A 27,961-nucleotide genomic window follows, 5' to 3' on the forward strand; every position below is an offset into this window, starting at 1 on the left:
ATTATTTTTATTAGTTTCTGTAACCAAACCAAGAGAATGTAAATAAGACCTTACATATTTCAATACAGCGATTTAACCCCTGTACAAGAGAAACAAAACAAAAAAAAAAAAAAAAAAAAAAAAAAAAGTTGCCCCTCCCCAACCATCCAGGACAACATTTCATCTCCACCAGGTGGCAGTAGTGCGTGACATGCAGCCACAGACCAGAGGTGACAAAGAATGTGGGGCAAGGAGACTTGCAGAGTTTTGAGGCTACACTTAAGGTCCCTTCGGAACAAGGAAAAACATCCTGAACGTGTTGAAATGGCAGCACCAGCTTTGGGGGCTCACTTCAGAGCAAGCGCCACACACAAGCGCGCGTGAATATACCGGAGAGCTCCTTCTACGTTACAGATTGAGCCTGCGCTGCCCCGTCTCATCCCCTGCCACCCTCCGTCAAAGGTCGTGCCTGAAAGCAGTGTGGGGTTGAGCTGCCTGTCGTCAACAGGGAACTACCTAGGGGTTCTGGGACAATTATATGTACGTGCAAATGCCATAGGGAAGTTTGCAAGGAATGTCCCATGTGCAGGGTTAACAGTAGCGGGGGGATCGATACAGGTGCTTAGCTGAGGAGTGGTGGTGCTGAATGTGGGAGGGGGTGTGAAGCAAGCTAAATTCAAAGCAAACTGGTACCATCTGAGAACTGGGCAGCCTGATCCAGGCCAGCAGCTTGAAAACGGCCAAAACAGCCCTGGTTCCTTGCCAACTGTGAGGTGTCCTGTCCCCCCGTATGTGTTAGAGAAATGGACACGTTTCCTTTTTTTTTTTTTTTTTTTTTCCTTTTTCTTTTCTTTTTTTTTTTTTAAAATTGTTTCATGGTATCTGGGCTGTGCTCAATGTGTAAGCCTTGAACCGCATCAACATCTGCAAAGGTCTATGAGGAGGCAACTTCACTGCAAAAAATACCTAACGGCACCTCTCAGCCTCCAGAAAGGAAACTCAAGGAGGGGTTGGAAGGAAGGCTTACAGTAGAGACTGCAATCAATAGCAGCTGCATCACATTTCTTGCTTGGCAAAAAAGGAAATAAAGGAATTCTTGACGGGTGTTGTCTAACCGTTCAGTGTGTGCAGATGTGGACGAGGCTCATTCCCTTCAAGCACTTATCTGAAAAGTGCACAAAATGTTTTTCAGCGTTAGTTTTCTACTCATGTCACATTAGTCGCTGCAGGAGAGCAGATGCTGACCTTTGCTCACTAAAACACCATTTTTATATTAATTTTGATTTTTTACTACAAAAAAAAGATTCTCCAAAACAAAAACAACAATCTGCCCTCCTGATAAATGAGATCCTACCTAAAAATAAAATATGGGAGGAAAAAATATAATTGATATAAAAAAATTGCAAACTCAGCAGCAACTTTAATTTTTTTCCTTATCTCTCCATTGTATACTGTTGACACACAGCTATTTAACGCTGTGTCTTTGGCCTCACAGCTCCAGTGAGTGAGGTTCTCATCTCAACAAGAAAGCAGATCCCAATGCCATCATGGGGGCCAGAGGATGAGGAGGGGGTGCATGGTGGCCCTGTGTGATAGCCCTGTTTGAGACAAGGTGCCCCTCTCCCCATTCCCCAAAACCCTGAGGGAGACAGGGCGAATCCCCCCAATCCTGCCTGCTGTGGAAAGGGAGGCAATCCTACTTGCCCTCCTCAGGCTTGATGGACTGTGGCTTGATAGGGCCGGTCCGCACGGGCTTGGGCCCCGCAAGGGTGGGGGGCTTATCGGCCTCAGACCGATCGGTAGTGCCACCCTGGTGGTTAGGGGTGCAACTATCGACAGGCTTGCCCACTCCTCCCTCCCCCCGTCCAGCTTTGCTCATTGACGCCTTCAGCTGCTGCTGTTGCTGCTGTTGTTCAGAGAAGAACTTGTGGGTGGACTGCAGCACTTCGGCTCGCTGCTTGGCCTGAGACAGAACAGCAAGAATTGACTGAAAGGAACGCGCTTACAGCAAGCTTACTGCAAACATGCTGACCAGGACCACTAGTTTGCTAAAGAGACACTTCATTTATACAGCTGGACATTTGTAGTTAGTATAGACAAGTATGTAGGACCTGGACCATGAACCCTGTTACAACTCTCTGAATTAAGCACAGTACTTGTATCCCAATATTAACCATGATGCTTAGAGTCTGAGAATGCCAAAAAAACACTAACATTCTTTTCTGAAGACGTACATTTTTATAACGTAACATTCAGAGTGATGTTTGAGACTTTAGGTCACTTGCTCAATGGTATTAGGAGGAGTAATTATGTACTTGATAACACTGCTGACTGACAGAAGACACACTTGGAAGGGCCTCTCTTATGACTCACCTTTAGATCCTGCTCTGCCTTTAGTGCTGCCTGGGTCCCTCGAGATGGTAGAGGGGGACCAGAGGGTCCGCGAGGAGGGTGCTGAGACCTGGGGTGGGACATGAGGCCCGCACCAACAGAGGGTGACATGGGGGGTCCCAAAGGAGTCCTCTGGACCCCACTGGGGAACGAGCCACCATGGGGTGGCCGAACCAGTGGGGATACCAGGCTGGGCTGTGACAGCATCTGGTAACAGATACAAAAAAGACAGAGCAGGCCTGAGACAGCGTAAATTAAATTTTAGGCCTTGCAGGATGGGAAGAAAATGTTGGTTGTTTAAAACTGCACTGTACCCAGCTTCCACTCTTGCTCTAAAAGCACTTTGACTGCTGAATTTTAGCAATATTATACTGATTCAAAATTTCATCACAACTGCTTATGATAAATGTGAAGATAACCACAAGTTTATCTGTACTAAAGAGTGGACCTTTCATTTAAATACCACAGTATGTTCGCTAACAATAACCAGCAATAGCACCCTTATTTATTCATCCTAACACTATGGGCCAGCATATGGTGTAGTGGTTAGAGCTGACGCTTCAAGATTCGAAAGCTGCAGGTTCACCATCCACCTCATGATGTAATAGGCTTGAGGAAGGAACGTACCCTCAACTGATCCACTTATGTAAAGGTGTCAGTTACTATAAACTTAACATTGTCAGTCTGCAGCAAAGCAAAGGCAAAATGAATGAAAGAATGAATAAATACCAGAAACTTTGTGCTTGCTCTCTGCTGAGAAACTCACCTGTGGGGTAAACTGCGCAGGAAAATGTTGAGGGATGCGAATGCCAGCCGATCCAGACTGGAACTGCTTCTGGTACAGCATACTGTTCATCTTACTGGATTGGCTGCTAGGACTGGTAGAGCTGGCCCTGCACACAAGGAGAGTATTTTCAATCAGATCATGAAACAAAAAGAGTAGGAAGCTGTACATGAATCATTTGCTTAACCTAACAATCAAGACAGTGAAAAGACCAGATTGCAACAGGGTCCAGGAGAATCAGGGAGTAAAATCTGCTGCAGTTAGAATGGACCACGACAAAAGGATAACCGAAAGGTGTTGTACCGGAATGGGCTGGAGGTGGGAGTGGTGCTCCTGGCACTAACAGGGGGGGTTCCTGGTTTCACTTCCATTCCACTGCCAAAAAGCTTCATATCCATCTCACACATCTGCACAAGCAGAAATATAAGATCCAGGCAATTAGTAGTAATGCATAATAATCTTATCTCTGAGGCAACCGTTTCACCGGATCTTGATACAGTTGATTGTCATTTTAAGGAAGCTGTATCATTTCAGAAGAACAAAAAAGGTACAGCTTCCTTAAAATGACAATAGTTATACAAAATTACATAGCTATACAACCTACAGCCCCGAGAAGACTTGATGAATGCAAACGTATATTTATATTTACATTTATTCATTTAGCAGATGCTTTTGTCCAAAGCGACGTACATCTCAGCAAAAGTACAATTTATGCATTACATTAAGAGAAAGAGACACAGCTGCAGACATGTGACTCAAGTAAACCCAGTTTGTTGCCTACCGCTTGCTGCACCGAGGTTCATCGTTCAAGTCGGTGCATAAAAGACAGGATAGACCAATCCCGATACCCTCCTACCATTGTTTTTTTTTTTTTTTTTTTTAAATAATACTAAGATACACAAGCAAGCAAATACAATGCTGGAATAGTGGCTAATAAAAGGCTTTATCTGATGATGCTTGTGAAGTTACGGTGCATGAACATTTACACCGTACATGAGCTGGCGAGATCTTGGGCGAAATGGGTCCGGAAAAGGTAGACATGTGCATACCTACACACTTTCCTGTATGTCGGTGTTTTCCATATAAACTGACTGATCTTGTGGGCACAACAGCCCTTCCTGTGACATGAATTGGAAGGAGGGAGGGAAACAACATGAAATCGTATTTGTGAGACTTGCTCACCTTGCTGGAGGGCTGCATCATACCATGCCCGCTCTGGCTCACCAGACCCCGAAAGGGCTGGTTCACAGGGGGCTGCCGGCTGAGACTCTGTGGCTGTGCTTGTGGAGGAGTTGGGGGCAGAGACTGCGGCAAGGCAAGCAGCGGCTGACCCCCTGATGAACCAAAGTTGGGTACAGAAAGCTGAGAACCTGGCAGGGGTACAGTGACCTGGCAAGACAAGAGAAGATGTCACCGAGTGTGTTGTCAAACTGCAATTAGATATACTGGCATTTGTGTTTACTACATGTGTTTACCTGCTGCAGGGCAGAGCTGGGAGGCTGTGTGGAGCTGTAAAAGCTGCTCTGGCCAGGCTGCTGTCCGGAGTACAAGTTCGAGTGCTGGCTCAGCCCCTGCCGTGCCTGTACCGCAACAAGACGGGAGAAAGTTAGATGTCAGCCAAGTATGTCCAGTTCTCAAAGACATCATAGACAAATACATTTACATTTATTCACTTAGCAGACACTTTTCTCCAAAGCGAGTTACAACAGATATTATGTAGTGTTACTAGCCCACGCACTTTATTCACCAAGGTGACTTACACTGCTAGATACACTACTTACAATGGGTCACTCATCCATATGACAGTGAAACACACTCTGTGCCACTCTCACACTGTGGGGAAACCTGAACAGCATGTCTTTGGACTGTGGGAGGAAACCGGAGCACCCGAAGGAAACCCACACAGACACGGAGAGAACATGCAAACTCCGCACAGACTGAGTGGGGATCAAATCCACGTTTTCTTGCACCACCCAGGCGCTGTGAGACAGCAGCACTACTCGCTGTGCCACCATGCCGCATGGGTGGTGACTACAGCTAAAAACACTTAATACATTCACTACTGAAAATGCTTCCACCTTGTGTCACACATTAACCAAATGACTGTTGCTTCTATCCTTCTCTTGACAAATTCAAAATTGCTTGCTTTCATACTTTATTACAGCTGAAAAATTTTATTCGATGTTGGTGTGATACTTTGTTTTACAGGGATACTAAAGCAGGTAATATCCTTGTTATTAGTTTGTGTGCTTGACCACTATGAAACTTTCTACATTAGCAGTCCCACTGGTTACAATCAGAAACAAGAGATACAAAGAATCATGAGTGCAAAATCTGAGGAGATTCTGCAGACCTGTAAGAGGTGTGTATCAATGAGCTGCGAAGCACCCAGGCCCGATGGCTGGTTGAGCTGAGGTTCAAACAGGATAGGGATGTGCTGCGTGTTTGACGTCTGCTGAAAGGCCAGGCTGGACTGTGGCTTTCCCAGGTCTGGGGGCTGAACACCAGGGTAGCTGTGTAGGGTCGTTCCAGAGAGCATCATTGGAGAGGGCTGGGACAGGCTGCTCTGTATGAATGCCTGTTGGGACCTGCCATTGCCAGGGAATAAGGAGTCACTCTTCTGCACCAAACAGCTACACAGAACAGGAAACATGGTACTTTTAATCTGCATAATGCGTATGAAAATGTGATTTAATCATATGACAATGTTACTGACCTTAAATGCTTAAAATTTCTCCTACATACTGCCAGACAACCATCATTAATACCACCATGACCAAGTGCTTGCTTGCCAAACACTTTTATTCAGAGGTAAAAATTTCTTCCATTTACATAGCTGGATGCTTTACTGGAGCTCTTCAGGTTAATTACCCTGCTGAGACTTAAACCAGCAAATTCCAGGTTTCAGGCCAGTGTCCTTTACCTGCTGCCTTCATATATCTGGTAAATTAATCAGCTAGTAGGAGGCAGCCGGATTGTCCTAAGTGCAGGGCTCACCTGTAGGGTTGCAGCGAGGAGCTGAATAGGTCCTGAGGCTGGGAGACGGGGGGCCCGGTGTTCAGGCCCAGCTGTGGCTGGTGCTGGCCCTGCAGTGGCGCGTAGATAGGAATGGGGATCTGCTGCACTGGTGTCGGCTGCAACGGAAAATCAAACAATGGAGACTGGGCCTGAGGGGGGAAACCGTCCCGCAGCCAGGGGAGAGAGAGAGAGCACAGCGTCAATGGCCAGTCTCTCAGCGAGCCGCTCAAAGACATAACAGTTGGTCACACCAGCGCATCAGCACGCTTCCGCTCAGCCATTAGCATATCACCTGTGGCCTGCCTGCCACAGACAGAGCAGTCAAATTACACCATTTGAATTTTACAGCTATTTTGTAGTAAAACCACTAGCTGAATTTAACCCCATAAAATATTCCTTCCACATTACAAACAAGCACAGTTATGCCAGTGCTTTGCGGCTCTCTAATTAGGGCCCGTGGGAGAATACACACTGAGGCTGCTGGAGTGAATTACACAGACAGAATAGAGCAGGACATAACACTCTAGCAGAGTGCCTTTACGTTATCAGCAGAGCCGGCCGGTTTCCACGCAGCAGGGGGTGGGGGGAGGGGGGAAAAGAACTCCAGCAATAGAGAAGTTAGTTCATGTTACACAGACACAGGAGTACAGTCACAAAGCCCCTGCGGGGGGAGGGGATGTCTGAGGCCTTAGATGCCAACTGTACCTGAGAGAGACCCGGCTGAAAACCTTGCTGCTGGGCCAGTGATGGTGGTGCGAGACGAGGGTGAGGCGTGCTGAACAGGTGGCTCGTATCCATGTAGAAGGCTGGGATCTGGGCGGCAGAACCTAATCAAAAAAAGAGAAAGAGCTTAAAAGATGTCACTAAAGAATCTTTTTAAAACAAAAACTGCAGATCGCTAGCAGGCATCTAATGGAGAATTAAAATTTAGAAGTTATTAAAATGGAATAGAATATTAAGAGCTGCCTACCGCTGAGAAAAGTTTGTGAACCCATTAGAACTACCTCGATTTCTGTATGAAATGGGATTTGATGTTTATAACGCTGTAGTATTATTGACTTCTTAGTCTGAACACTCATTATACAATTCCATATCTTTATTGAACAGTTTAAAAAAAAAAAAAAAGAAAAGACCCTTATATTTATAGTTACTAGTGGAATATCCTTTATTGGCAATAACGTCAAACAAACACTTTCTCTGGCTACTGATTGGATCTGCACAGCAGTCAAGAGGAATTTCAACCCATTCCTCCATACAAAACAGTTTCAGCTCGTGTATGTTTTGAGGGTATATTGCTTGCAAAAAACCACCTTCAGATAACACCACAGCACTTCCACGGGATTGTCAGAACCCTTCTTGGCTTCTAAAATTGAATTTCTTCTGTTTGAAGCACTCTGTTAATTTACTCCTGTGTTTTAGATCATTGTCATGATGCCTGATCCAACTTGTGAAATGACAAAACCCAGGAATTGTTCACCATGGTACACAAATGACAGACCATACATTTCCCACCACATGGAAATCACAACATGCATGGGTCATAGGTGTATAAGGTATGTATAAAACATGTTACAGGGAAGTACTGCATATTACAGAGGTGTATGAGGGTGAAAGGAACTGACCTGCTGCAGATTGTGAAACAAACACCTGGGGTGCCTGCTGCTGCTGGGGCAGAAGAGAGGGCACACAACCGAGCTGGGAGAAGTGTCCCCCGGACATACTAACGCCTTGCAGCTGCTGAGGCTTCACCTTGCAAATGTTAGGTGGGTCTGAGGTGGTGGTGGTCTTGGTGCTCAGAGATGATGTGGTGTAGGTTCCAGATCCTGTGTGCACAAGAGTCATATTAATACATGCTGACAAACATTGCCAAAAAGATGCAGCGTGTGCCCAACTGAGGGCTAGCTGCCCCACTGCTGTGAGTTTAACCTGACCATTTACAGGGCAGGAACACCAGAGGAGCTTCAATGAGGCATCGCGCCTGAGGATCTCACCAGAGAGGGAGGTGCTAGGGGTCACTGAGGCCACAGGAATCTGAGGCATGGAGGCGCTGGAGAACGAGCTGTAGGATGCATTGACCCCACCAGCGCCTCCACCGCTGGTGATAGGAGAAGTCGAGGAGGTTACAGGAGAGCTTTTCTCCCCTAGGCTGGGAGAGTTCTCCCAAGCTTTGCGTGCAGACTCCATCTGCAAAGTGCAAGTAGAGAACAAAAACATTTAGATTGTTTTGTTTACCAGTGTATGCATCTACCTTCTGTTACTGTACCAACAAGAGTGAAATGGCAATAAGACCTCAACTCTACCTTAAGGGTGAGGTCCACAGTGTCCGGTGGAACTGTTGTGAGGCTAGACCCTTGTGGCAGGGCCTCTCTGCGTGGCATGGGAAGAGTGTGGGGAAGTGCAACCTGGTGCACCAAAAAAAATAAATAAACAAACTATTAACAGTTTCCCTTTTTACCCAATATACTTAATGATGCAAAAATGTGGTAGTGAATACCTGCATTTGTAGATGATCATTATAAGTATTATGAGTATGGTTAAGATCACTTTCTTAAATCCATACTATTCAATTGCCAACACACAATGTTTGAAACCCCCCCCCCCCCCCCATTTTCTCTATTTTTGTGGCAGTTCCATTTTAAATTTAAATACATCTTTTGGTCAGTTCTCATACAGGCAGTCCTTGGGTTACAAATGTCCGAATTACGTACAACCCGTAGTTATGAACCACCCCCCCCATAAAGCCTACTATATTAAAAATTTGAGTTACTGTACATACAACGATTCGTAATAACAAACGACAGTATTTTGCGACGACAGGGATCAAAACATTGAAAGTCTACAGCAGTTCGTCTGCTTGTGGGCACATGAGCCCGAGGTACGACAAAGACTTCTTTCTTTTTAGTTGCACCGTGATGCCCACAACCTCACCCCGAACGTCTCCACCTGTCCAAAATCAGAGCAGCATGGTATACAGAGGCTGCACTTGCACACTCTAATTGCAGAATCTCATTTGAGAAACCCATCTCTTCAGCACTCTTGAATGAACCCAGGACAACCTACCCGCTCTTCGAAGACTGTCATTCCTCCTCCCGACATCCACGGCTCCTGACACTTGCATCGCCTCCGACTACATCGGATTCTCCCCAAGACCTACGTTTGCGCATCAACTGACCCATGCATCTCCCTGATCACAAATGTCGCCTGCTCCCTTGTGTACCAACAATAAAGATCCTGTGACTGGGTACACACACCTACCTCAGTCTCCTGCCCGCTCAGTATGACACAGACCGCGTTGCGGTTAAAAGTGTGTTACTGTATTTGGCTTTTTGTTTTTACCCTCCTAACCATGGCACCAAAGCATAAATGTGATGCAAGTCATAGTGATGTATCAAAGAAAAACGATCACGATTAAAACTAAAGTGGAAATAAAGCAATCGGAAGAAGGTGAAATACCAATGAACACTGGAAAAGTGAACATTAAAGTTTCTTTAATGTTTTTATACCTACACATTCTCTCTCTCCTCCTCCTCTCCATTATAAATACTGCAGTTACATTTATTATCACTGCTACTGCATCATTGTTAGGGCAAACGGAGGACACGGAGGAGGCTGGACCCAAGTGTAGGATTGTTTATTCAGAATCAAAGGACTAGATGTGTTCTCGTGGTCGGGGATGAGGCGGGCGAGTCATTACCAAAGAGAGTGGGACTGGGGAATCGTGGGGAACAGGATGTGGGGTAAGCAAGCAAGGTGCATTTAAGAACGCAGAGGGGACAGTTTTCCGAAATGAGATTCTCCAATTGAGAAGTGGTCAAGTGGTGTTTTTCGTAGCCAGGTGCTGCTGGTTGAGGTGGGGGTGTGGTCATGACAATCATTACATGGTATTATTGTTATTAATGTACTGTTATATTAAAGATGTTTCAGTGTATCCGGAAGTGTTTAATGTTTATGCATAGTACACGATATACTATATACTAAGACAAGTATTTGACTAACTGACGTTAGATACCAACCGTACCCAACTGTTCCGACTTACGCAAAAATCTGACTTAAAGACAGACTGAGGAACGGAACTCGTTCATAATCCAGGGACTGCCTGTAGTATACGACTCCTGCCTGAGAGAGAAAATGTACGCAAGTTTTGTTTTTATATGGCTTCCATTGTGTCAGACGAAAAAGTACCTTCTAGCAAAACTTATCCATGGTGATGGGAGTGTGATGATCTGGGGGTATTTAACTACAAAAGGACATGGGTGCCTTGCTATCACTGAAAAAAATCATGAATTCATGGTTTATGAACGAGAATACTGAGCTACCAAAATTTTAAGCTGAAGAGTGACTTAGTCATGCAGCAAGACAATTATTCCAGACAAAGGAGTCTACATCAGAACTAAGGTTAAAAAAAAAAAAAAATTGAACTATGGGATAGCCTACTCAGTGTCCTGACCAGAATCTGATGTTGCACGAGCTGAAAAGTGCTGCTGAGGCATGGCAACCTACAGATGTTGCTGAATTAAAGGAGTTTTGCTTGTCACGGGCTAAAATTCCTCCACTGCGATGTGAGGCCCTGGTCAACAGCTACTGGAACAGTTCAGATGCAGTCATTGCTATTAATGTAGCACAACCAGTTACTGTGCACGAAGGGAAAGTTATTTTCCACACCTATTATTGCACATTTCATTATTTTCGACACAAAGGAAACAACAGAAAAATGTTAGTGTAATTTTTGTTTTCTCTCTCAGGCGCTATTCATATATAGTACTACTAGAACTGACAAAAAGATATGATGAGAATCCATGTGAAAAAGCTGTAAAACAGAAGTGTGAACTCTAGGGGGCCCAATAATGTTCATACCAGCATACAGTTCATGTTGCAGACTGATAAGTACATATGAACGTAAACTTTGAGAAATGCGCAAATATGGGGTTATTAAAAGGTTTTAAAGTATCCATTTATATGAACACTCACGTTGGCAACAAGGCTCTCTTCCATCTTGCTTCCACCTGTGGGTACACTATCAGCTAGCGATGATGATGGTGTAGTGTAGTCCATCACCGATTCCTATTGAATTAGGGGAGTTTTAGAGTTCCTAGCAAAACTAAAACCTTAAGTAGATACCATAAAATTCATGTATTTAAATAATGCATGGATTTCACACTGATGAATGAACTGATGACCAGTTTTATTACTAAGTAGTCCTGAGTAACAACACTTTGCTGGAACGTATTCAACACTTATTGATCATGCTCTCACTGTGTGGAAGTACTTCTCCCCTTTCCTACCTTAGAGCCATTCCCGTACTCTCCTGACGTGACTCCAATCATGCTGTCCATGTCACCTCCAAGCTCAGAAACCTTGCTGTCCTTGTTGGGGGAGCTTGGGTCTGCACCCCTACTTCCCACTGTGCTGCCCTTGTCGAGCCCATCGCTATCAGCCTGCCGGCCATCCTTGGCCTTGCGGTTTTTCAGTGAACGCTCTTTACCAATGGGGCCAGGCTTGTACTCCTTAGTTTCAGGGGCATTCAGCTCTGGGAGCTAAAGAGTGGAAAAAGGCACAATATTTCACATGCAACCTTACAGAAAACCAGACTATTTCTGGAGGCACAGAATATTTGAACCAATAAATGAAAATTCACACAGAACTATATAAGTAAAATGAACAGCGAAACAACTCGTACCTTTTGGGCTTTGATAGGCCCAGCACGTGGCTGCTTCTGCCGCTGTTCTTTCGGCTCAGGCAGTTTATTTTCTGAGCTCTTCTCCAGCAGAGCCGGCACGGCATCACTGTCCGTGCTTCCCGCTGATGACGGTGCCCCGAACTGAATGGTTTCCATGCCAAGCTCTGCGTTGCCTTCTGGTCCAGCCTTTGCTACCTGTTTCAACAAGAAACAGAGTCACAACGTTACAGACCCCACGGTCCGAACAAGTACGAACTAACACAGAACCCCTTTAGCTCTCTTCGTTATGTCACACTTGGCTTTGGTTGTGGCAAGCTCACCTCGGGAGTGACAGTACCGGTGAAGGATGTGAGAGGCTTGTTCCAGGCACTGACTGTTGGAGGCTGAGGAGGACTAATGGGTCCCACTGCAATGCAGGTTAATAGCAGCCACAAATGAGGATTAATGGAATACTCATCTTTCAATGCAGCACAATCATAGCCTACATAAAAGAGGCCTTTGAGTGTTGCTAAATATACCACAACTGCCCCATTGGACATGCCATGAACCCTTCAAATGGGGGTATTAAAAAAAACAAACTTACATTTCTTGATTTCAGGCAAGACGGCCGTACTGCCCATCTTATTCTCCCAGAGCTCTGTGCCCAAGGTGCTGTTAGTCTGCCCAGCTGGCAATGTCTTGCTGGGAAAGTCCGTTGCACCAGGCAGGGGTACGGAGCCCTCTAGGGACTGTGCAGGGGTAGCAGGAGGAGGCGCAGGGGTCTGACTGCTGGGTGGTGAGGTAGCAGTTGTTTGTTGCTGCTGCTGCTGCTGCTGTTGCTTCTTGGCAAACCTGGGAGGAAGCTTGGAGCCTCCACCCCTGGCCTTCTCAACAGAGCCCTTCTTACTCCAGTTCTGCTGAGCCAAGCACACACAGTTTGAATAAGTAAAATGAAAAATACAACTAACAGAAGTCATTATTACTGAAGCTCAACTTTGTTTATATGATTCATTATACCACTCAAAAGGCTGTTTTTTCTGGTTCATCTTTTTTAATCACAAGTATAATGAGGTCCATTCAGCTTACCTGAACTGTCAGTTCCTCCTTTTTTCTCCTTTCCTCATCCTGTAGACGCTTCTGTTGCTTACGTGAGACCACTTCTGTGAAGCCATCATCATTGGTGTTGTACTGGGGGTCTTCCAGGGTTGTGACCTCTGGGTGGTCATCGATGATCACTACACCTGTAAGGAACATATGCTCAATGCTAAATTCACACTCACACCTCATTTCCTTATTTTAATTATTAAAGGTGTGCAACCATACACAGTGAGTAACTTTCTACATTTGGACTAAATTTAAAAAGGTCCAAAACATGAATTGTCGGCACGGTGGCATAGCGAGTAGCGCTGCTGTCTCACAGTGCCAGGGTGGTGCAAGAGGACATGGGTTCGATCCCCTCTCAGTCTGTGTGGAGTTTGCATGTTCTCCTCGTGTCTGCGTGGGTTTCCTCCGGGTGCTCCGGTTTCCTCCCACAGTCCAAAGACATGCTGTTCAGGTTCCCCACAGTGTGTGAGTGACAGAGAGACAGTGTGTTTCACTGATGTATGGATGAGTGACCCAGTGTAAGTAGTGTATCTAGCAGTGTAAGTCACCTTGGTGAATAAGGTGTGTGAGCTGATAACACTACATAGAGTTCATTGGAAGTCGCTTTGGAGAAAAGCATCTGCTAAATAAATAAATGTAATGAATTTCCTCCCCATTATAACAGGGACGTGAGGAAAACACTTACTGGCGTAATTGTTGAGATCAAACTGGGACAGTGCATCGGCCTTCTCCTTAGGTTTCTTGGCAGCCTGCTTCGCTTCATCTTTGCGGCGGGCTGTTGCATCCTTAGCATGCCGCTGACCCGTTGCCCCAAGCACCATTTCCGCATTCTGGGTGGCACTGCCGGTTGGATCAAGACCAGTCAGTTCCGTGGCCTGCTCCTCGAGCGGCCTGAGCACAGAGGGCCCCGAAGACGGGGCAGAGTGAGAGGTGCAGACAGAGCAGAGAAAGAAGAGGAAAAAAAAGGAGAGAAGACAGACAGGACAGGAGAGACACTGAGCTATACACATCCCGCTGAGCATAGTGCCACCCGGCAAACAGCTATCAGCGATTCCAAAAGACCACAGCCATTCATTCAAATCACAACTTCCAAACAACAGGGCAAACAAAGGTAGGGAGACAATTTCAGTCTGCAGGTAAAATCTGAGGCGGAAAAATATACCCAAAAGAACACAGATAAATGATACTGTTCAGCTGAGGGCTATTATTATCTCAGTATTACTATTTCACACTTAGTATCTCCCACCATGGTAATAAAACTGGACAGTAAACATATGGCAAAGAAAACTGATGCATCCATGAGACTAAAGTGAAGAACCGCAAAACACTGCACACTAAATGCCACATGCAATGATAAATTATTGCTGGAAACATCTTTTTGCTTATTTTTTATTAAGTTTCAATAATGTTTTCTGGGAGATCCAAAAGAAACTTTAGAATAATACAAATGAGTTTTTGGGTAAAAAGACAGTCAACATTAAAACCATTAGGATTTGAAATGCATTTCTATACAACAATTTTTTTAAGAATTGTAAGGCCTTTAAAACACATGGAAAAATGTACATGCAAAAAAAGACTGGACACCCCACTCAAGTATGACTAGAATTGCAGACGACAGAGTAGGAAGCAGTGAAAGCTACATCAGCCAAAAAAATTAGACAAAGATCTTCAGAAATATAAACTCACAAAACAGTTTGCAAAGACATCCAGATTACACAGAATATTAGCACAAGTTTGCCACATGCTATCTTGTGTTTCATTCTGCCATTAAAAGGATCAGCAATGGCATTTAAAATGTTTGTAAGCTGCACTTGTTGGATAACCCAACACCCTTGCAGAAACTCACCCTCGGCGTGCGGCCTTCGCTCCCGATCCTGCCCTTCGCTCAGCCTTTCCTCCTGCGTAGCTCCGCCCTGTTTTGGACCCGCTGTTCCCCCGGCGGTTTTGGCGATCTATAGGCCGCTGACTGGAGAAGCTTCTCTTTGCTGCAGCTGCAGCCTCACGTTTGGGGGTTGCTCCCCCTTCAGCTGGGGTTTTACTCTGCACCCCTGAGCCCTGGGCAGCAGCGGAGGAGGATGGGCTGGTGGCAGCTGTCTCAAGGGCACCTTTCCTCTCATCCCGCTCCCTACGCTCATTGAAGTCGCTGCTCTCAGAAGCAGTCTCCCATTCCTCATTAGCCTGGTCGGAGGAGTTCTGGTTGGACAGGTCTGGGGACTTGCTCCCAGCAGCAACAGTGGAGGTCCCAGCCTCTGCCCCAGGAACTGATATTGGTGTTGCCTCAGGGGAGACACCCTCAGCTGCAGGCAGATTTCCCCCTGGGACCTTGGCAATGATTGGCGAAACAGAGGCGGGAGCCGGCACTACAACAGCTGCTTCCTCAGCCTTGACAGCCGCCTCACGCTCCTTCAGTCTGCGGAAGCGCGGAGGCTTGTCCTGCCGTGGGGGGCGGGTTGGTCTTGGCCTCCGTGGCCTCTCTCGGCCACCTGATGCCAGATCACCAAACTTCCTGCCTTCAAACTTAGGAGGCCGCTTGTCTAATCCTGGGTTCTCTAGTCTGGAGGCCTCAGTCTCATCTGGGTGGAAGGTCTCCATTGGCTTGCTGGGCCACTGTGAAGACTCCCGCATGCCCGTCCTTCTGAGAGGTACAGGTCTGGGTGTTCCTCGCTCTCTTCCACCACCCCTACGACTATACAAACCCCCTCGCCCTCGCCGTGAAGGCTCTCCCTTGGGGAGAAAGCCTGGCTTGGGCCTTCCTTCATCTTCTCTAGAGCCACCATTTTCAGGTATTTGTGAAGGTTTGAGTGCAGAGACTGCTGCGATCTGCCCTGGAAGATGTTTAGACCCTCTACGTGCCTCACCCACTTCCCTACGGAGAGGTCGGCTTGGCTTGGCACTGGATTCGCGATCTGATGCTCCAGTGTCACTGGCAGAGTCACAGACTTCACTCTCAGAGTCTGTATCCGAACCACGTCTGCGTCGGCGCTTGGGCATCACCTCAAAGTCCGAACTCTCGCTCCGTGTCTCACTCTCCTCCCTGCAGCGGAAGCCCGCACCATTTGCGGCAGACAGAGGCAGGTCAGCACGGGAACGGGAATCCCTGTAGGGGTACTCCCCTCGACTCCGCCCCCTGCTACCCCTAGCTCGGCCACCATAGCTTCCACGGTAACTGCGTCCACGGGAGTAATATTCACCACGGCCACGCCCCCTATAGTTTGAATCTGCAGCCCAATCTTTCTCTTTGTCCCTCTCCCTCTCTTTTTCCCTTTCCCTGTCCCTGTCTCTATCTCGCTCCCTCTCCTCTCTCCTATAGGCCCTGGGAGGAAGATTTGACTCCTTGCGAGATGGTAGTCTGGGTTCGGGCTGTTTGTCTCCTGTTGAAATTTTGTCAAGTTTCTCCACTCGTGAGGCTGGTGCAGGAGTGCCCACTGGGGGCTGTGGCCCACGAGGCTTGCCTACACTGCTGCCTGACTGCTCTTCCTGCTCACCTACCCCTGCTGGATCTCGCTTGCTGCCACCATCGATTGGCTTCTGGCTCTCTGTAGGAATGATGGTACCCTTGGTGCCACTGTCCTTTTTGGCACGGTCCCCACGCTCATGCCGTTCCTCCCTCTCCTTCCGCTGTTCGCGTTCCTCTTTCATGTCCCGGAGGACAGGCTTCTTGATGGGCCCTGATCGGCGTACTGGACGCTCTCCTGCAGGGCCCTCCCTACGCCCTTGACCTGACCTGGGACCCCAGCGAGTCTCTGACTTGGGCTTACTAGAGGCGGGTAATGACCCCTTTTCTGCCTTGCTGACGGCCTCAGCTGGTGGGGTGGTTCGACTGCTGGTCGAAGACCCTTGTGAGAAGGCTTCTTTGTGAGACCGGTCATCTAGCTGCTCGCCTGTGTCAGTCAGCTCCAGAGTTTTTGGAGAGACAGACACTCCTTCAAAATGTGGCTCCTCCAGCTTCAAAGAGTGGTTAGACCCTTGTGAAATGCTTCTCTTCAGGGCGGCTTGGCCAAGGCTCTCAACCTCCTCCTCCTTGAGGTCAAAAGTGGACGAGTCTACAACGGGGCCCCTATCAGCCAGCAAGAGGCCTGTGACGTCAACCTGGGGGAAGGCTGTCACTGGTTCAGGTGGGAAGAACTCACTCTTGTTCCTAGCGTCCAGCTGTCCGTGCTCCAGACTGTATGCAGGAGGCAGTCCTCTCTCAAGCTCCACTCCCGAGTCAAGTCTATAAGGTAAACACAGCAAGGACCTCATTTCCTCTACAGTGTAACTATTAGTCCTTCTACAGAGAAAATTTAGGAAACTGAACTTATGACAGAGCAAGAAAAGTGCTTTGTAAACAAACCGTGAATTCAACACACAAAAAAAAATGTATTTTGTGCGTTCCAGCATACCACAACTTTCCAAATAACACATCTTGGAAAAACGAAACCTTCTACATTAAGCAGACAGTGTGCCTAATGTACCTGGGCTCCTTAACATCATCCTGCCCTTTTGGAGGTGTGACTGAGGGCAGGGGCTCATACGGGTCTGAGCCCCACACCATGCGAGGCTCACTAGGGAGCCCAAGGTCACGCATGGGCCTGGTTGTGTGGTCAAAGGAGTCAGACCCTGGAGTAGCACCATCTGAGGGGTCTCTACGAACCATCTGCTTAGGAGGCATTCTCCCTGAAAGGAAGAAGATAAAAATCAAATGGTTAAGAACAAGGAGCACAGTTCTATGGGAGCACAGTAATGACTTAGATTTAAAGCAATGCTGTACATGATTAACTACATTTTAGAGCCAGATAAAATGTCATATAGATATCTAGATGCTTAAGTCTGTTTAATATGTTGTTACAAAGCTGGTACCTTTATACCAAGAAAGTTAAAACTTGTAACAATTTATAAATTTATCTGTACGACTACAACAAATCTATATTATGTAGATGGCCCCCCTCCTTGCACTTTGACAACCTTCAGGTCACTTCTCCACAAAACTATTGTTCTCTAATTTGTCAGCCAAGATCGATAAAATACCTGGGAGAATTGGAGGCATATCTAGAGGGGGCCGGCCAGACATCATGCGAGGGTCCATGTAGGACTGCATCATTATCCACCGCGGGTCAAAGCCCATGGAGGCAAGGTGCTGAGGGTGTGGTCCTAAAGGCTGGTACAATGAGCGATGGTGAGGGGAGGGGACTGGGGCACCGGAAGGAGACACTGCACCCCCTTGCTGCTGCTGCTGTTGCTGTTGCCACTGTTGCTGCTTCATCTGTTCCTGTGCAATGAATGAAATATTACATGATGTTCAAGTTCACTGAGGCCATGTAATATGAAATAAGTTTGACCATGGAACTAATAAACTACAACAAAATAAATAAAAATCTGATATTTTACATCATGTGTTTCACTACTTGAAATGTCAATCAGAACAATCTAAGATCAATTTAAAAACATTTGTGGGAGGAAGGCATCACACCTGCTGTCTCAGGAAGCGGGGAGGCAGCGACTTCTGAAACTGTTTAGAGTATCCTGAGGTGAGGGAGGGACGCACGGCTGCCCCAGACTCTCCCTCAGCCTCGGGAACAAGTGCTGGAGCATCCTCATTGCAAGGTGTGTCCATGTGTGTTACAGGTGGCAGAGACTCCTCAGCTAAAAACATCAATGACATTACTCATCCACTGCATAGACCACATCCTTCAAAAGCCACACCATTTTTTTGTATCAAGTGTTGCCATAGCTTTGTGCAATTTACTCTGGGATCAGTAAAGTTTTCATCCATCTACACAACTGCAATTTAAACTGTTATATATAATTTATGTTTCAAAGCTCTCAATCTTACTTTTCCTCTCCTCTGTACTGAAGCTTTCTCTCCTGGGCATTTGCTCCACAGGACTTTCTCTTGTAGCAGGCACCTCCCTGTCCTCCTGGTCAAAAGTTGTCCCTTCAGGAAGGTCAGGTTGGTGAGGCGCAAACTGCACCTCCTCCTCTTGACTTGGCTCAGCACTATCCTGCGACAAGACTGGGACAGCAGGAGGAGGAGGAGGAGGAGGAGGAGGAGGAGGCGGTGGCGTTGATTGCGCAGGGGGCTTGTCAGGTCCTGGGCCACTAGTCTCCTCCTGTGTGTGGGCAGAGGGGGCTTGACTTTCAGCAGGCCGGAGTTTCTCGTTGAGCCGTTTGAGCTTCTCCGCACAGGCAGCTAGCCGCTGCTCCTCCATACGTCTCTCCTCCTCCTCGCGCCTCCGTCTCGCCCGCTCAACAGCCTCAGAGAGCTCAGACTGCTTCTTGCGTCGCTGCCGCCAAGCCTCAGGCTCTTCCTTCTCAGACAATGGGCCCGTTGCCTGCTTGCCCTGACGGGAAACACGTCCACCCTGAACCGATACCAAAGAAAAAGTCCATCAAGACACATCGGACAAAACACTGAAACAACCAAGCAGCAGCAGGAGCAGGAAAAGGCCAGTATTCACCTGGTATTCCTGTTGCTGGGCCACTTTTCCATGTTGTGTTCTGGTGCCTGGGGACACAGCTCTGGGGTCTCCGCTGTCTACCCATGAGCCTTTGCTTCCAGTTCGGTCCTCTGAGCACTCCTTCCTGCCTTCTGCAGTCTCTGTGTTGCGTGGCCTCATGCGATCCACCTTGCTTGCCCAATCCCTGCATAAAGTCACAGGGTTACTCAGCTAACAAAATGACCAACTTAATGTTTACAAACTGCTCAGTGAAATAAAGATATCCTTGTTCAAAATCCAAGTACATCTGCTAATTTTCCTTAAAAACACTCAAAAGAGTTGGAGTCCAAACAAACTTGCAATATAAGTAAACAATAGTAAAGACCTATAAATTCAGCTGTATCATTATGCATTTCTTTGTTTAAAAAAATCCAGTGAAATCGCTCTCACCAGTTCTCTGTCTTGTCTTTGCTAGACTGGTTCTCCTCATCATCACTAAAATTCAGTTTTTCGGTGTAATCGACCTCCATCTGTGCTCCTAGGGGTAAGTGCAAAAGGTCAAAGGACGACATTGCCACCAACTGCCAGCTGGTTATAAAAACACACCCACACACCCCACTGGAACAGGTTCTAATGAGTTCCACCATGTTCCCAGCTACTCACCAGCCCAGCCCTCATCAGCATCAGTGTCCAGGTTGTCCAGCTCCTTCAACTCCGTGGCACTGATGATGGAGGGTCGGTCGGGGTCCTGAGGCCAGGTTGGCACTGGCCGGCCTCCAGCCCGCTGGCCTCTGCAAACACAGTATCATGGAAGACAGCACATAAGCTTCAGTCGAAGTCTACACAGGATTTGAAAGCAAAGGCTCAATTTTTTTTTTTCCCCTCAGTTCTTTACATTGTTTTGCAAAAACAAGCTAATATCGTCCTCACTTTGGTCCCTCCTGCAGTTGTGTAGGCGGTCTGAGAGCACCAGATGGTGGAACAGCATAGGGCATCTTGGGGTAAGCATGGAACATCTACAGCAAGATGAGGGGAAAAAGCATACATAGACATACACTATATTTAGTTGACGTGGGATCAATGAAAGAATTAGTTCATTTAATTCGAGATGATCAAGATACTCACATAAGGTGGCCTCATGTTATTCAAAGAAGAGTGAAATTGGGGGGGCACACCTCCTGAAGGTGGCTGGCCCCCGTTAAATTTGGGTTGCGAGACAGGGCCAGGCTGGGTGCTTGGTGGCAGCCTATCTCTGGTCTCAGCGCTGGCAGCCTTGCGTGGCTCCGCACCCACTGTGGTGGGGGAAGGGGTGCCACGGCCTGCCCCCTCCTCCAGTGCCTTGCAGTCAATTTCAGAAGAGCTGGGTGCTGTGTTCAGATTGCGACCCCCACCCTCCCGCCAGCTGCCGACATCTAGAGAAGACAGAAAACAGCTATTCACTTCTTCTATCTCTCCACTGCTTAGTGGTTTTGCAGTCTGGCTGCGCCCTCATCCTGACACATTTCACTAATGCAAGGTCCTGGTGAATTCAGAAGTGACATACAGTGACTTACTCTGAGGTCTCAGACTAGGACCAGGTCCATAAGGCTCCTCCTCCTGCTCCCCAGGCTTGTCGGACTCCCCTGCAGCCTGGAGGCTGGGGAACTCCTGCTGGAATTGGCTATTGATACGAGCTGTCCCTGAAATGCAGGATCACATACCTGGCCTCACACCTTGCACCACATCAGCACAAACTGCACTCGTTAACCCTAACCCAACACTTGACAGTCTTGAGAAGAAAGGTGACTCACCGTCTACCTGGCCAGTTTGCTTATTGGCTGCCCAAGAACGGCTGGCCCCTGCAGATGCCTCTGGAGGTTGTGCGGTCCCCTGCTTCTGCTGAGGGGGTGGAGTTTCCTGTTGTCTGAAGGACAAAGGGAGAGATGTAACTGAGCAGAAGCAAAAATTTACAAATGGGTTTAACCAATGAGAACACACATACTTGATGCTAATGACAGGCCCAGTGTCCTCTTCCTAAACAAAGAGCAGTTATAGACAGGAAGAGCTGCCCCAAAAACCACTTTTGCTGGATCAAATAGGCAGTTACTGTGGAATCTCAGCACACTGAACCCTTATGACCAAGGGTGCCTCAACATTTTAAAGCAAAGTCTTAAAAAGAGAAAAAGTTAAATCCAGATTTCCCACTCATACCCCCCTGCCCAAAAAAACCCCAGATACATACCTCATCCTACAACAAATGAGGAACTCCTCTCTCATTTTTCTTTAAAGAATTGTGTACTATTATAGATTCCAAAGCCAAAGCATACGCATTAAGACGAGCAAAAAACAACACAACCTTACCGTTCGTCCACAGACTGATCCTGTCGAGAGGCCCAACCACTGCCGTCCTTGGGTACAATGTTGACGTTGGGGTCGTTGCCTTTGTTCTCAGCCTTCAGGCTGGGCAAGTTGGCTGGAGGTGGCATACGCCGACTGACAGCAACTTTGCCCAAGCTCTGGAGCCCATGTCTGGCAGCAACTGGGAGGAAATGTGCAGTTTTAGAGATGTTCCAAAGAAAAGTGCAGACACCATGGTTCTTATGGCAAAAACAGGATGTCTGCACTGCAAAACCACTCTTATTCAAAGTTTTGTTATTCATAAACATTGTCACAGCAGAGATGTAGGTACTGCTCACAATAGGCTGTTAGAAGTAATGTTTCTCTGCTACCCCATTTTGAATAAGCCTCCAAACTGTCCTCAGAATAGAGTAGTATGACACATGCAACCAACTCATTTTTAAAATGTCAACTATGTTAAAACAGAAACCTTCCCATTCTTACCTGATAGAGAATGGATAAAATGGCAGAGAGCCCTGAAGTAGCTTCCTTCCTTATAGGTTATCATTACAGTACATACCACGATCCAAGAGAGCAACGCAGTAAATAATTTGTTCCGAGTTCTGCTTCCTTTATGCCTGAGAGTATACAATTCAGTTAAATAACTCACCTGCTGTTTTCTGGGTCTCCAGTGACTTGCCCTTATAGGTGTTGAAGAGGCTAAGGGTTGCGTACTTGGTTTTGCCATCCTTTGCCTTGGTATTCTGCCCTGACTTCTCTGACATGTCGCTGGACACTCATTGAGTCTGTTCCTCTGGCCTCAGCCCTCAGAACCAGCCTCCTGTAAAATGACACAAGGAATAAATCAAACCTGGAAACAAAGGCATTTAACTAATGACTTTCAATCTGCCTCTTTTCAGACAAGGACCCTAATGACATTACCCATCACCTTTAAAACACAAATGATGGCAATGTCTTGCTTACCTGGTGAGGTCTGACTAGAAAATAGCAAAACAGAAATTTAAAACTCCATTGGACTTTTACCAGTGTGGGGCAGCAGATGGCACAGTGGCTACAACTGCTACCTTGGACTTGAAGAAGATTCAAACCCCACCTCCTGCTATAGTACTCTTATTGTATACCCTGAAATGCTGCGGTAAAGGACTTACCTAGCTGTATAAACAGGTAAATCATTAAGCAGCTTAACATTGTAAGTCACTTTGGAGATAAGAATATCAGCTAAATAAATTTAAATGTCCCACTTAGTCCAGCAGAATCAGGTCACAAAAGAATGTTGTATAGTATTCATCTGGTTCAACTGATTTTTCCTTATTTAACAGTAATCATGATGTACCTAAGATGTTGGTACCCCACACATAGCTACTTTTGATACAACCATCCTACAGGCTACGTGTTTTCAAAACACTTAATGCTATTACATCCTGCATTTGTTATTTGACTAACACAACATCATGCCTTGGGCCCTGAAATAGCTTTACATGAAGGCTCCTGCTAAGCAACTGCAATAAAGCCAAGTGCACAAATACATTTCAACTAGGTAGGATTACAGATTACACGATGTAGAGCATGTTCATAATTGATAATGCACCGTCAGGCAGGCAGCAGCAGAATACGCTGTATGAGGGGGGCCTTTTGCCATCAGGACGCTGCTCCCTCTGGGCATCCAGGGCACATGTGTTCACATTAAGATGTAGGGCCCACCCTCTGATTTATTACACAGGCTACAGCTCCAGCTCACGATACAATTTGACCAGGGAGGGCTGTATGGGGAAATATTTATTTTTACCTTAACCAACTAGATGTGTGCCCTCCTCCAGAAGAGAGACCATACTAAAAATGGAGACTTAACACACCTAGGCATTATTCTATTAATAAAAAAAAAAGAGAAAGGGAGAAAACTTGGGATGGTAGAAGGCCTGTTAAAATATGCAGTACCATAATGTATCTGCATTAAGCTCTTCCCTCTTTGTGTCTGAACAGAGCTTTGCAAAAAACAGCACAGAGAGATGTAAAGCAAAGCAGGAGATTGCAGAAACGTTCCCTCCCACAATAAAGCCCTGTTACAGGGAGTCCAGCAAGGCCCCAAGGGAGTGCGGTGAGGTCAGACAAGGACAGCTGCCTCATCTCTTCTCCTGCAGCACCCGCTCTCACCCTGAGCATCACTACTACAGCGCAAACTCTGCTCCATTTTCTGATTCATACTCTCTTCTGAAGGTGCATGACCAGTTCACCAAATATTCAGGGAGTCATTCCATGCGTTTAGGAAGAAAAAAAAAATGCTTCCCCCCAAAAAAACAACATATTCCAGCACCACTAAAATGCTGGGGTGTTGCATGTAAACAAGAAGCATCAATCATGCATATTGATTTAAATGCTTTCAGAGCAGCCGCTGCACACGGTGGAAAGGAAAGCTCTGGAATGAGAGGTCACCCTTCAGAAAAACCACACAGACACCCCTCCGAAGGTCAAGCAACGTGCAACCTGATGGGTGGAATCGCCTTAGATCTGCTTCTCAGCTGCTGTCTGCAGGCCAGAATCGCCCTCTCATACCTACTCCCTCATCAAGAGTCCGGGCTTGGCTGGACCAACGACCCACACACCACAGACTCGCTGCAGCACACATAGGAGGTGTCAACAGCCCTGAGAGAATTACAGATACTTCAAGGCATTACTTTGCATTTCTATACATCTTACTAGCCGTCTGGAGAGTATCTTCACGGGGCGTGTAATCATTTGCATATTTTTAAATTGTGTGCAAGCGCTAGTCTTAGAATACTCCCTTTCCTACTGGTGACACCACTCTTGTAGTGCGTGATTTAATGCAGGCTGCACCAGGCACGCTCCGAAACACATCACAGAGGAGTTCTTGTCCAGTTGATGCACCTGCGCAGCTCTCAGCATAGCTGCTGCAAAGATTCAGCTGCATCTCAAAAACTAAACTGTGTGGAAATAACCAAAGTTGATTATCTAACACCAGTTCGCACAAACAAAGGTGTCAAATATTAATATTAAAAGACTGTTTGCTCAGTCAGCCCCGAACGTAAAACTGATGGTTATGTATTCACAGTCCTACATCTTGTATTGCTTAAATAAATCTCAATTCATAAAAAAAAAAAGCTCAAAACATACTGCATTTACTAACCATTACTCTTTCCTGTGTTTGAGCCTTGAAAGTTTAAGATACTCACACTAAGGAATGGTTTCATATTTGTGTCTGACAACTCCCTGGTGTGTGTGTGGAGATTTACTTTCACTTATAAGAAATTAATTCCGTTAAAGGTTTTAATTTCCGGAGGAAACTGGCACCTCAGGTGTCACCCACACATTCGATAACCATGAATAAAAAGTGAAAATAAGAGCTAAAGAATAAAGGACTGGAACACTCTGGACACATGCAAAAATTTAAAGAGGCGGTGTCTAAATAAGACAAGTGCCACAAGATGTTGTATTACAGGTGTATCCAAGACTGGGTACAGCAGGAGGTGCCGTCTTTATCGCTGTGTATGGATGTGGCCTGAAGGTCTTTGGGTCGAATCCCTCCGGATGGACTACCTCTGATCAGAACGGTCACCCAACTGATACAGTAGTAGAATACCCTGCGGGTATACATGTAACATGGGGCCATGGCATGGCGAAATAATAACTACCCGTCCCGTGCCGCGTCCGACTGTCCTTGGCGGATCTCACACCGGCGACGTGATGATCATGATCATGAACTGAATGATTCCTTTTTGCCCGCGGTCACTACACCGTTGTATCGCCGCCCGTTTCTATGAACTCCTCCTCGGTCGTTACGAAACACACTGACTGACTCCTTCAGCTGCGCTACTCAACACCCACCGGATCCACGTAAGCCTAGGTGGCCAAAAGGCTGCGGCAGCCCCGGTAACCTGGAGACACGGAGCGCCGCTGGAACACCACCCACTCTCTGCGGGCGTTTCTCTGCCGCACAATGACTGAGCCATGGTGGTGGCGCAGAGCGGGGGACTGGCTGGGGGTGCAAGCGCGGTGAGTAGAACCGCCATGCCATGCCATGGCATGCCATGCACCGCCGCCGAGCGCCTCGCGGCCGCATTAACCACCGGCTCGGACAGGCCGAACATCTGAACTTAAGCGGCCGCCCGGTTCCTGGCAGGCAGGGGCGGGAAGCCGCTGCTGCATAGTCTAGTGAAACTTTGGTTGTTATTTATTTCATAATCGGAGCTACTCTGCCCGGCTTTATTTCCCTGCATAACTAGCTTAACTAACCGCGCTCGTTAGCCACGCATGGCATGCCAGCACACCGAAATGCAGCTACCGCCACCGGCCCTTGTCTCCGCCTCAGCCGGTCACTGACTGAGCCGAGTGAGCGCTGCCGCGGCCCCCTCACCCTCCATCCCCGCGGCCCTTCTCCCCGACACATACTACTTAAGTTCATGTGGCCACCAAGCTAATTTTAACATACGGGAGACAGTTCAGCTCACCCTTCTCCGCCGGTCCTCTGCTCGGGTTTTTTTCCTCGGACAACTTGTCAAGACGTCCTGCTTCGGCCCGCTTCCCCCACGTTTGTGTGGCCGCCGCCGGATTTAGCGAGTCGCAGTGGCTCCGCTCGCTCGCCTGGGCCCCGCAGGTCGGTGGTTCCACTCACTCCGGTGCCGAAGGTTTCCCCCTTGCGCGGTTGGACCGTTAGCTCACCGTCGGTGCTCGTCCTCCGTCGGTCAATCTCGCACTTATTGCCGTTTTTTTCCTTTCTCTCTCTCTTTGGCTCTGCACGACACAGAGCCGTACGAGTTCAGTGAGGGCCCCGTTCGCGCCGCGGCCTGTCGCACGATCAAAGATGGCAGACCGCCAATCCTCGGGCGCGTGACGTCATCGCGTCGGGACGGCGGCTTCGGCGGGAGCGTGCCGGAGGGGGGGTCCTCGAGCCAATCTCGGAGAGCGCTGCGGCGTACTCGCGAGAATTGAATGCGAGTGGCGACCTTGTACGATGATTTCAGACCTGAGCTTTCGCACGTTCTAAAATTATCCATCTGCTGTATATGCGACAAACTAAGCCAGTGGTAAATAGATTTCGAAAAGATATTGACGATTTCTGTCAATTCTCTATTGTAGAGCAAGAAATCGCATCTATTCTTTGACTGTATTTACAGAAAATGTTCTATGAAGATACTAAACCCGTAAATTTTCGAATAAAGATATTTTATGTTTTAAGGATTTAAGCATAAGTTATAAACTACATTAATTAAGCAACATATGTATTTTTAATAAGTATATGTCTGTGTGTGAACATCGCTAAATATATTCACAAATAGGTAGATTAACATTGAAGTCACTTGGGGAAAAGAAGCGTCAACTAAATGCGTAGCTTTTGCTTTTGGACCCAAAGTCACAGGTTCGACTCCCACCTCTGGCTGTAGTACCCTTGAGCACGGCCCTTATCCTAAATTATCACAATAAAACAAAAAAAATTACCCCACTCTACAAATGGGCAAGTAATTGTAGCTAGATTAACATTGCAAGTCACTTTGGAGAAAAGCATCAGATAAATTAAAGCAAACAAAATGGTAAAAAAACAACTAAAAAAACTAAATCTAATATTACTGAATTACTTTTCAATAAGTCGCTATTATTGAAAATTGAATTGCAACAATATGTTGACTTTTAAACAAAGAATATGGAAATAAGAGGCACTGTTCAGTTGTTTTGAATTGTATAATTTTTGTGGAACCCTGTGAAAAAAAGAATGTGATTTGAGTTGTATACTTTTTTTGTTTACAGTGTTTTCATTATTATTGTAATTGTGTATGGTTGGTGGTTTTGGTATTGAAATAAAAAAATATACATGTTGGAATAATAAGGAAATGATTGTGAAGAAATTATCGACATAAGTTTTACTGTACTGAGCAGTGACAAATTGGAGCAACATGTTTGAACTGTAAATAAAAAATAAAAAGATACCTGCCACCTCAATTTTGAAGAGTGTTATAGTTTCTGTTAATAATGTTTTTCAGTGAACAACAGAAAACGTTTACAAAATGACAGCAGCAATAAAATATTTTGCCTGCAGTTTCCGTTCTCGTTGCCACAATGATGCTTAATGGTACTTTTTTCGGCCAGTGTATACCAGACATTATTACAGTATATTTATCATAAGTATGCTTTTGAAACCATTCTCATAACATGAGGTAGTTCTCCATTGGTTATCTATCTGATACAAATTATAATCCACATCTTGTATTAACTAGGACAGGAAAATGGATTCTTATGGCTCAACATTATATGAAGGTACAGGACAGC

The 27,961-nt window shown here is 46.5% G+C and overlaps 1 protein-coding gene across 8 annotated transcripts; it reads right to left on the reverse strand.

Annotated features, from left to right (window-relative positions):
* prrc2c (proline-rich coiled-coil 2C) lies at window positions 1–26,520 on the reverse strand. Of its 8 annotated transcripts, none has more exons than XM_018753533.2 (34): window positions 26,149–26,520; window positions 22,335–22,505; window positions 21,689–21,866; window positions 21,139–21,251; window positions 20,902–21,027; window positions 20,474–20,760; window positions 20,279–20,364; window positions 20,012–20,139; window positions 19,799–19,886; window positions 19,370–19,553; window positions 18,745–19,273; window positions 18,382–18,554; window positions 17,940–18,180; window positions 17,387–17,588; window positions 14,779–17,145; window positions 13,618–13,772; window positions 12,915–13,069; window positions 12,433–12,742; window positions 12,170–12,255; window positions 11,850–12,044; window positions 11,455–11,706; window positions 11,141–11,233; window positions 8,473–8,574; window positions 8,164–8,356; window positions 7,795–7,995; window positions 6,878–6,999; window positions 6,152–6,288; window positions 5,508–5,742; window positions 4,630–4,734; window positions 4,337–4,543; window positions 3,458–3,561; window positions 3,137–3,263; window positions 2,353–2,577; window positions 1–1,942 (listed from the first exon to the last, which is right to left on the reverse strand). In XM_018753533.2, exons 2-34 carry the CDS (start codon window positions 22,447–22,449, stop codon window positions 1,676–1,678), a joined length of 8,088 nt encoding a protein of 2,695 aa, XP_018609049.2. In that variant the 5' UTR covers window positions 22,450–22,505; window positions 26,149–26,520; the 3' UTR covers window positions 1–1,675. The 8 variants fall into 8 exon arrangements, with proteins under 8 accessions (XP_018609049.2, XP_018609048.2, XP_018609047.2 ...); XM_018753532.2 differs by having other exon boundaries at window positions 6,152–6,321; XM_018753531.2 differs by having other exon boundaries at window positions 6,152–6,321; window positions 12,433–12,745.
* Window positions 26,521–27,961: the final 1,441 nt, after the last annotated feature.

Source organism: Scleropages formosus, chromosome 3 (assembly GCF_900964775.1).
Source record: "Scleropages formosus chromosome 3, fSclFor1.1, whole genome shotgun sequence".
NCBI lineage: Eukaryota > Metazoa > Chordata > Actinopteri > Osteoglossiformes > Osteoglossidae > Scleropages > Scleropages formosus.

Excerpts from the sequence above, each read along its gene's own strand:
- prrc2c (XM_018753526.2), bottom strand. The coding sequence starts at position 22,449 with ATGTCAGAGAAGTCAGGGCAGAATACCAAGGCAAAGGATGGCAAAACC. Across the intron at positions 7,000-7,794 it reads TGTTTCACAATCTGCAGCAG|GTTCTGCCGCCCAGATCCCA; the intron begins GTCAGTTCCTTT and ends TTTTTTGATTAG. Across the intron at positions 6,322-6,877 it reads TTCAGCCGGGTCTCTCTCAG|GCCCAGTCTCCATTGTTTGA; the intron begins GTACAGTTGGCA and ends TTCCCCCCTCAG.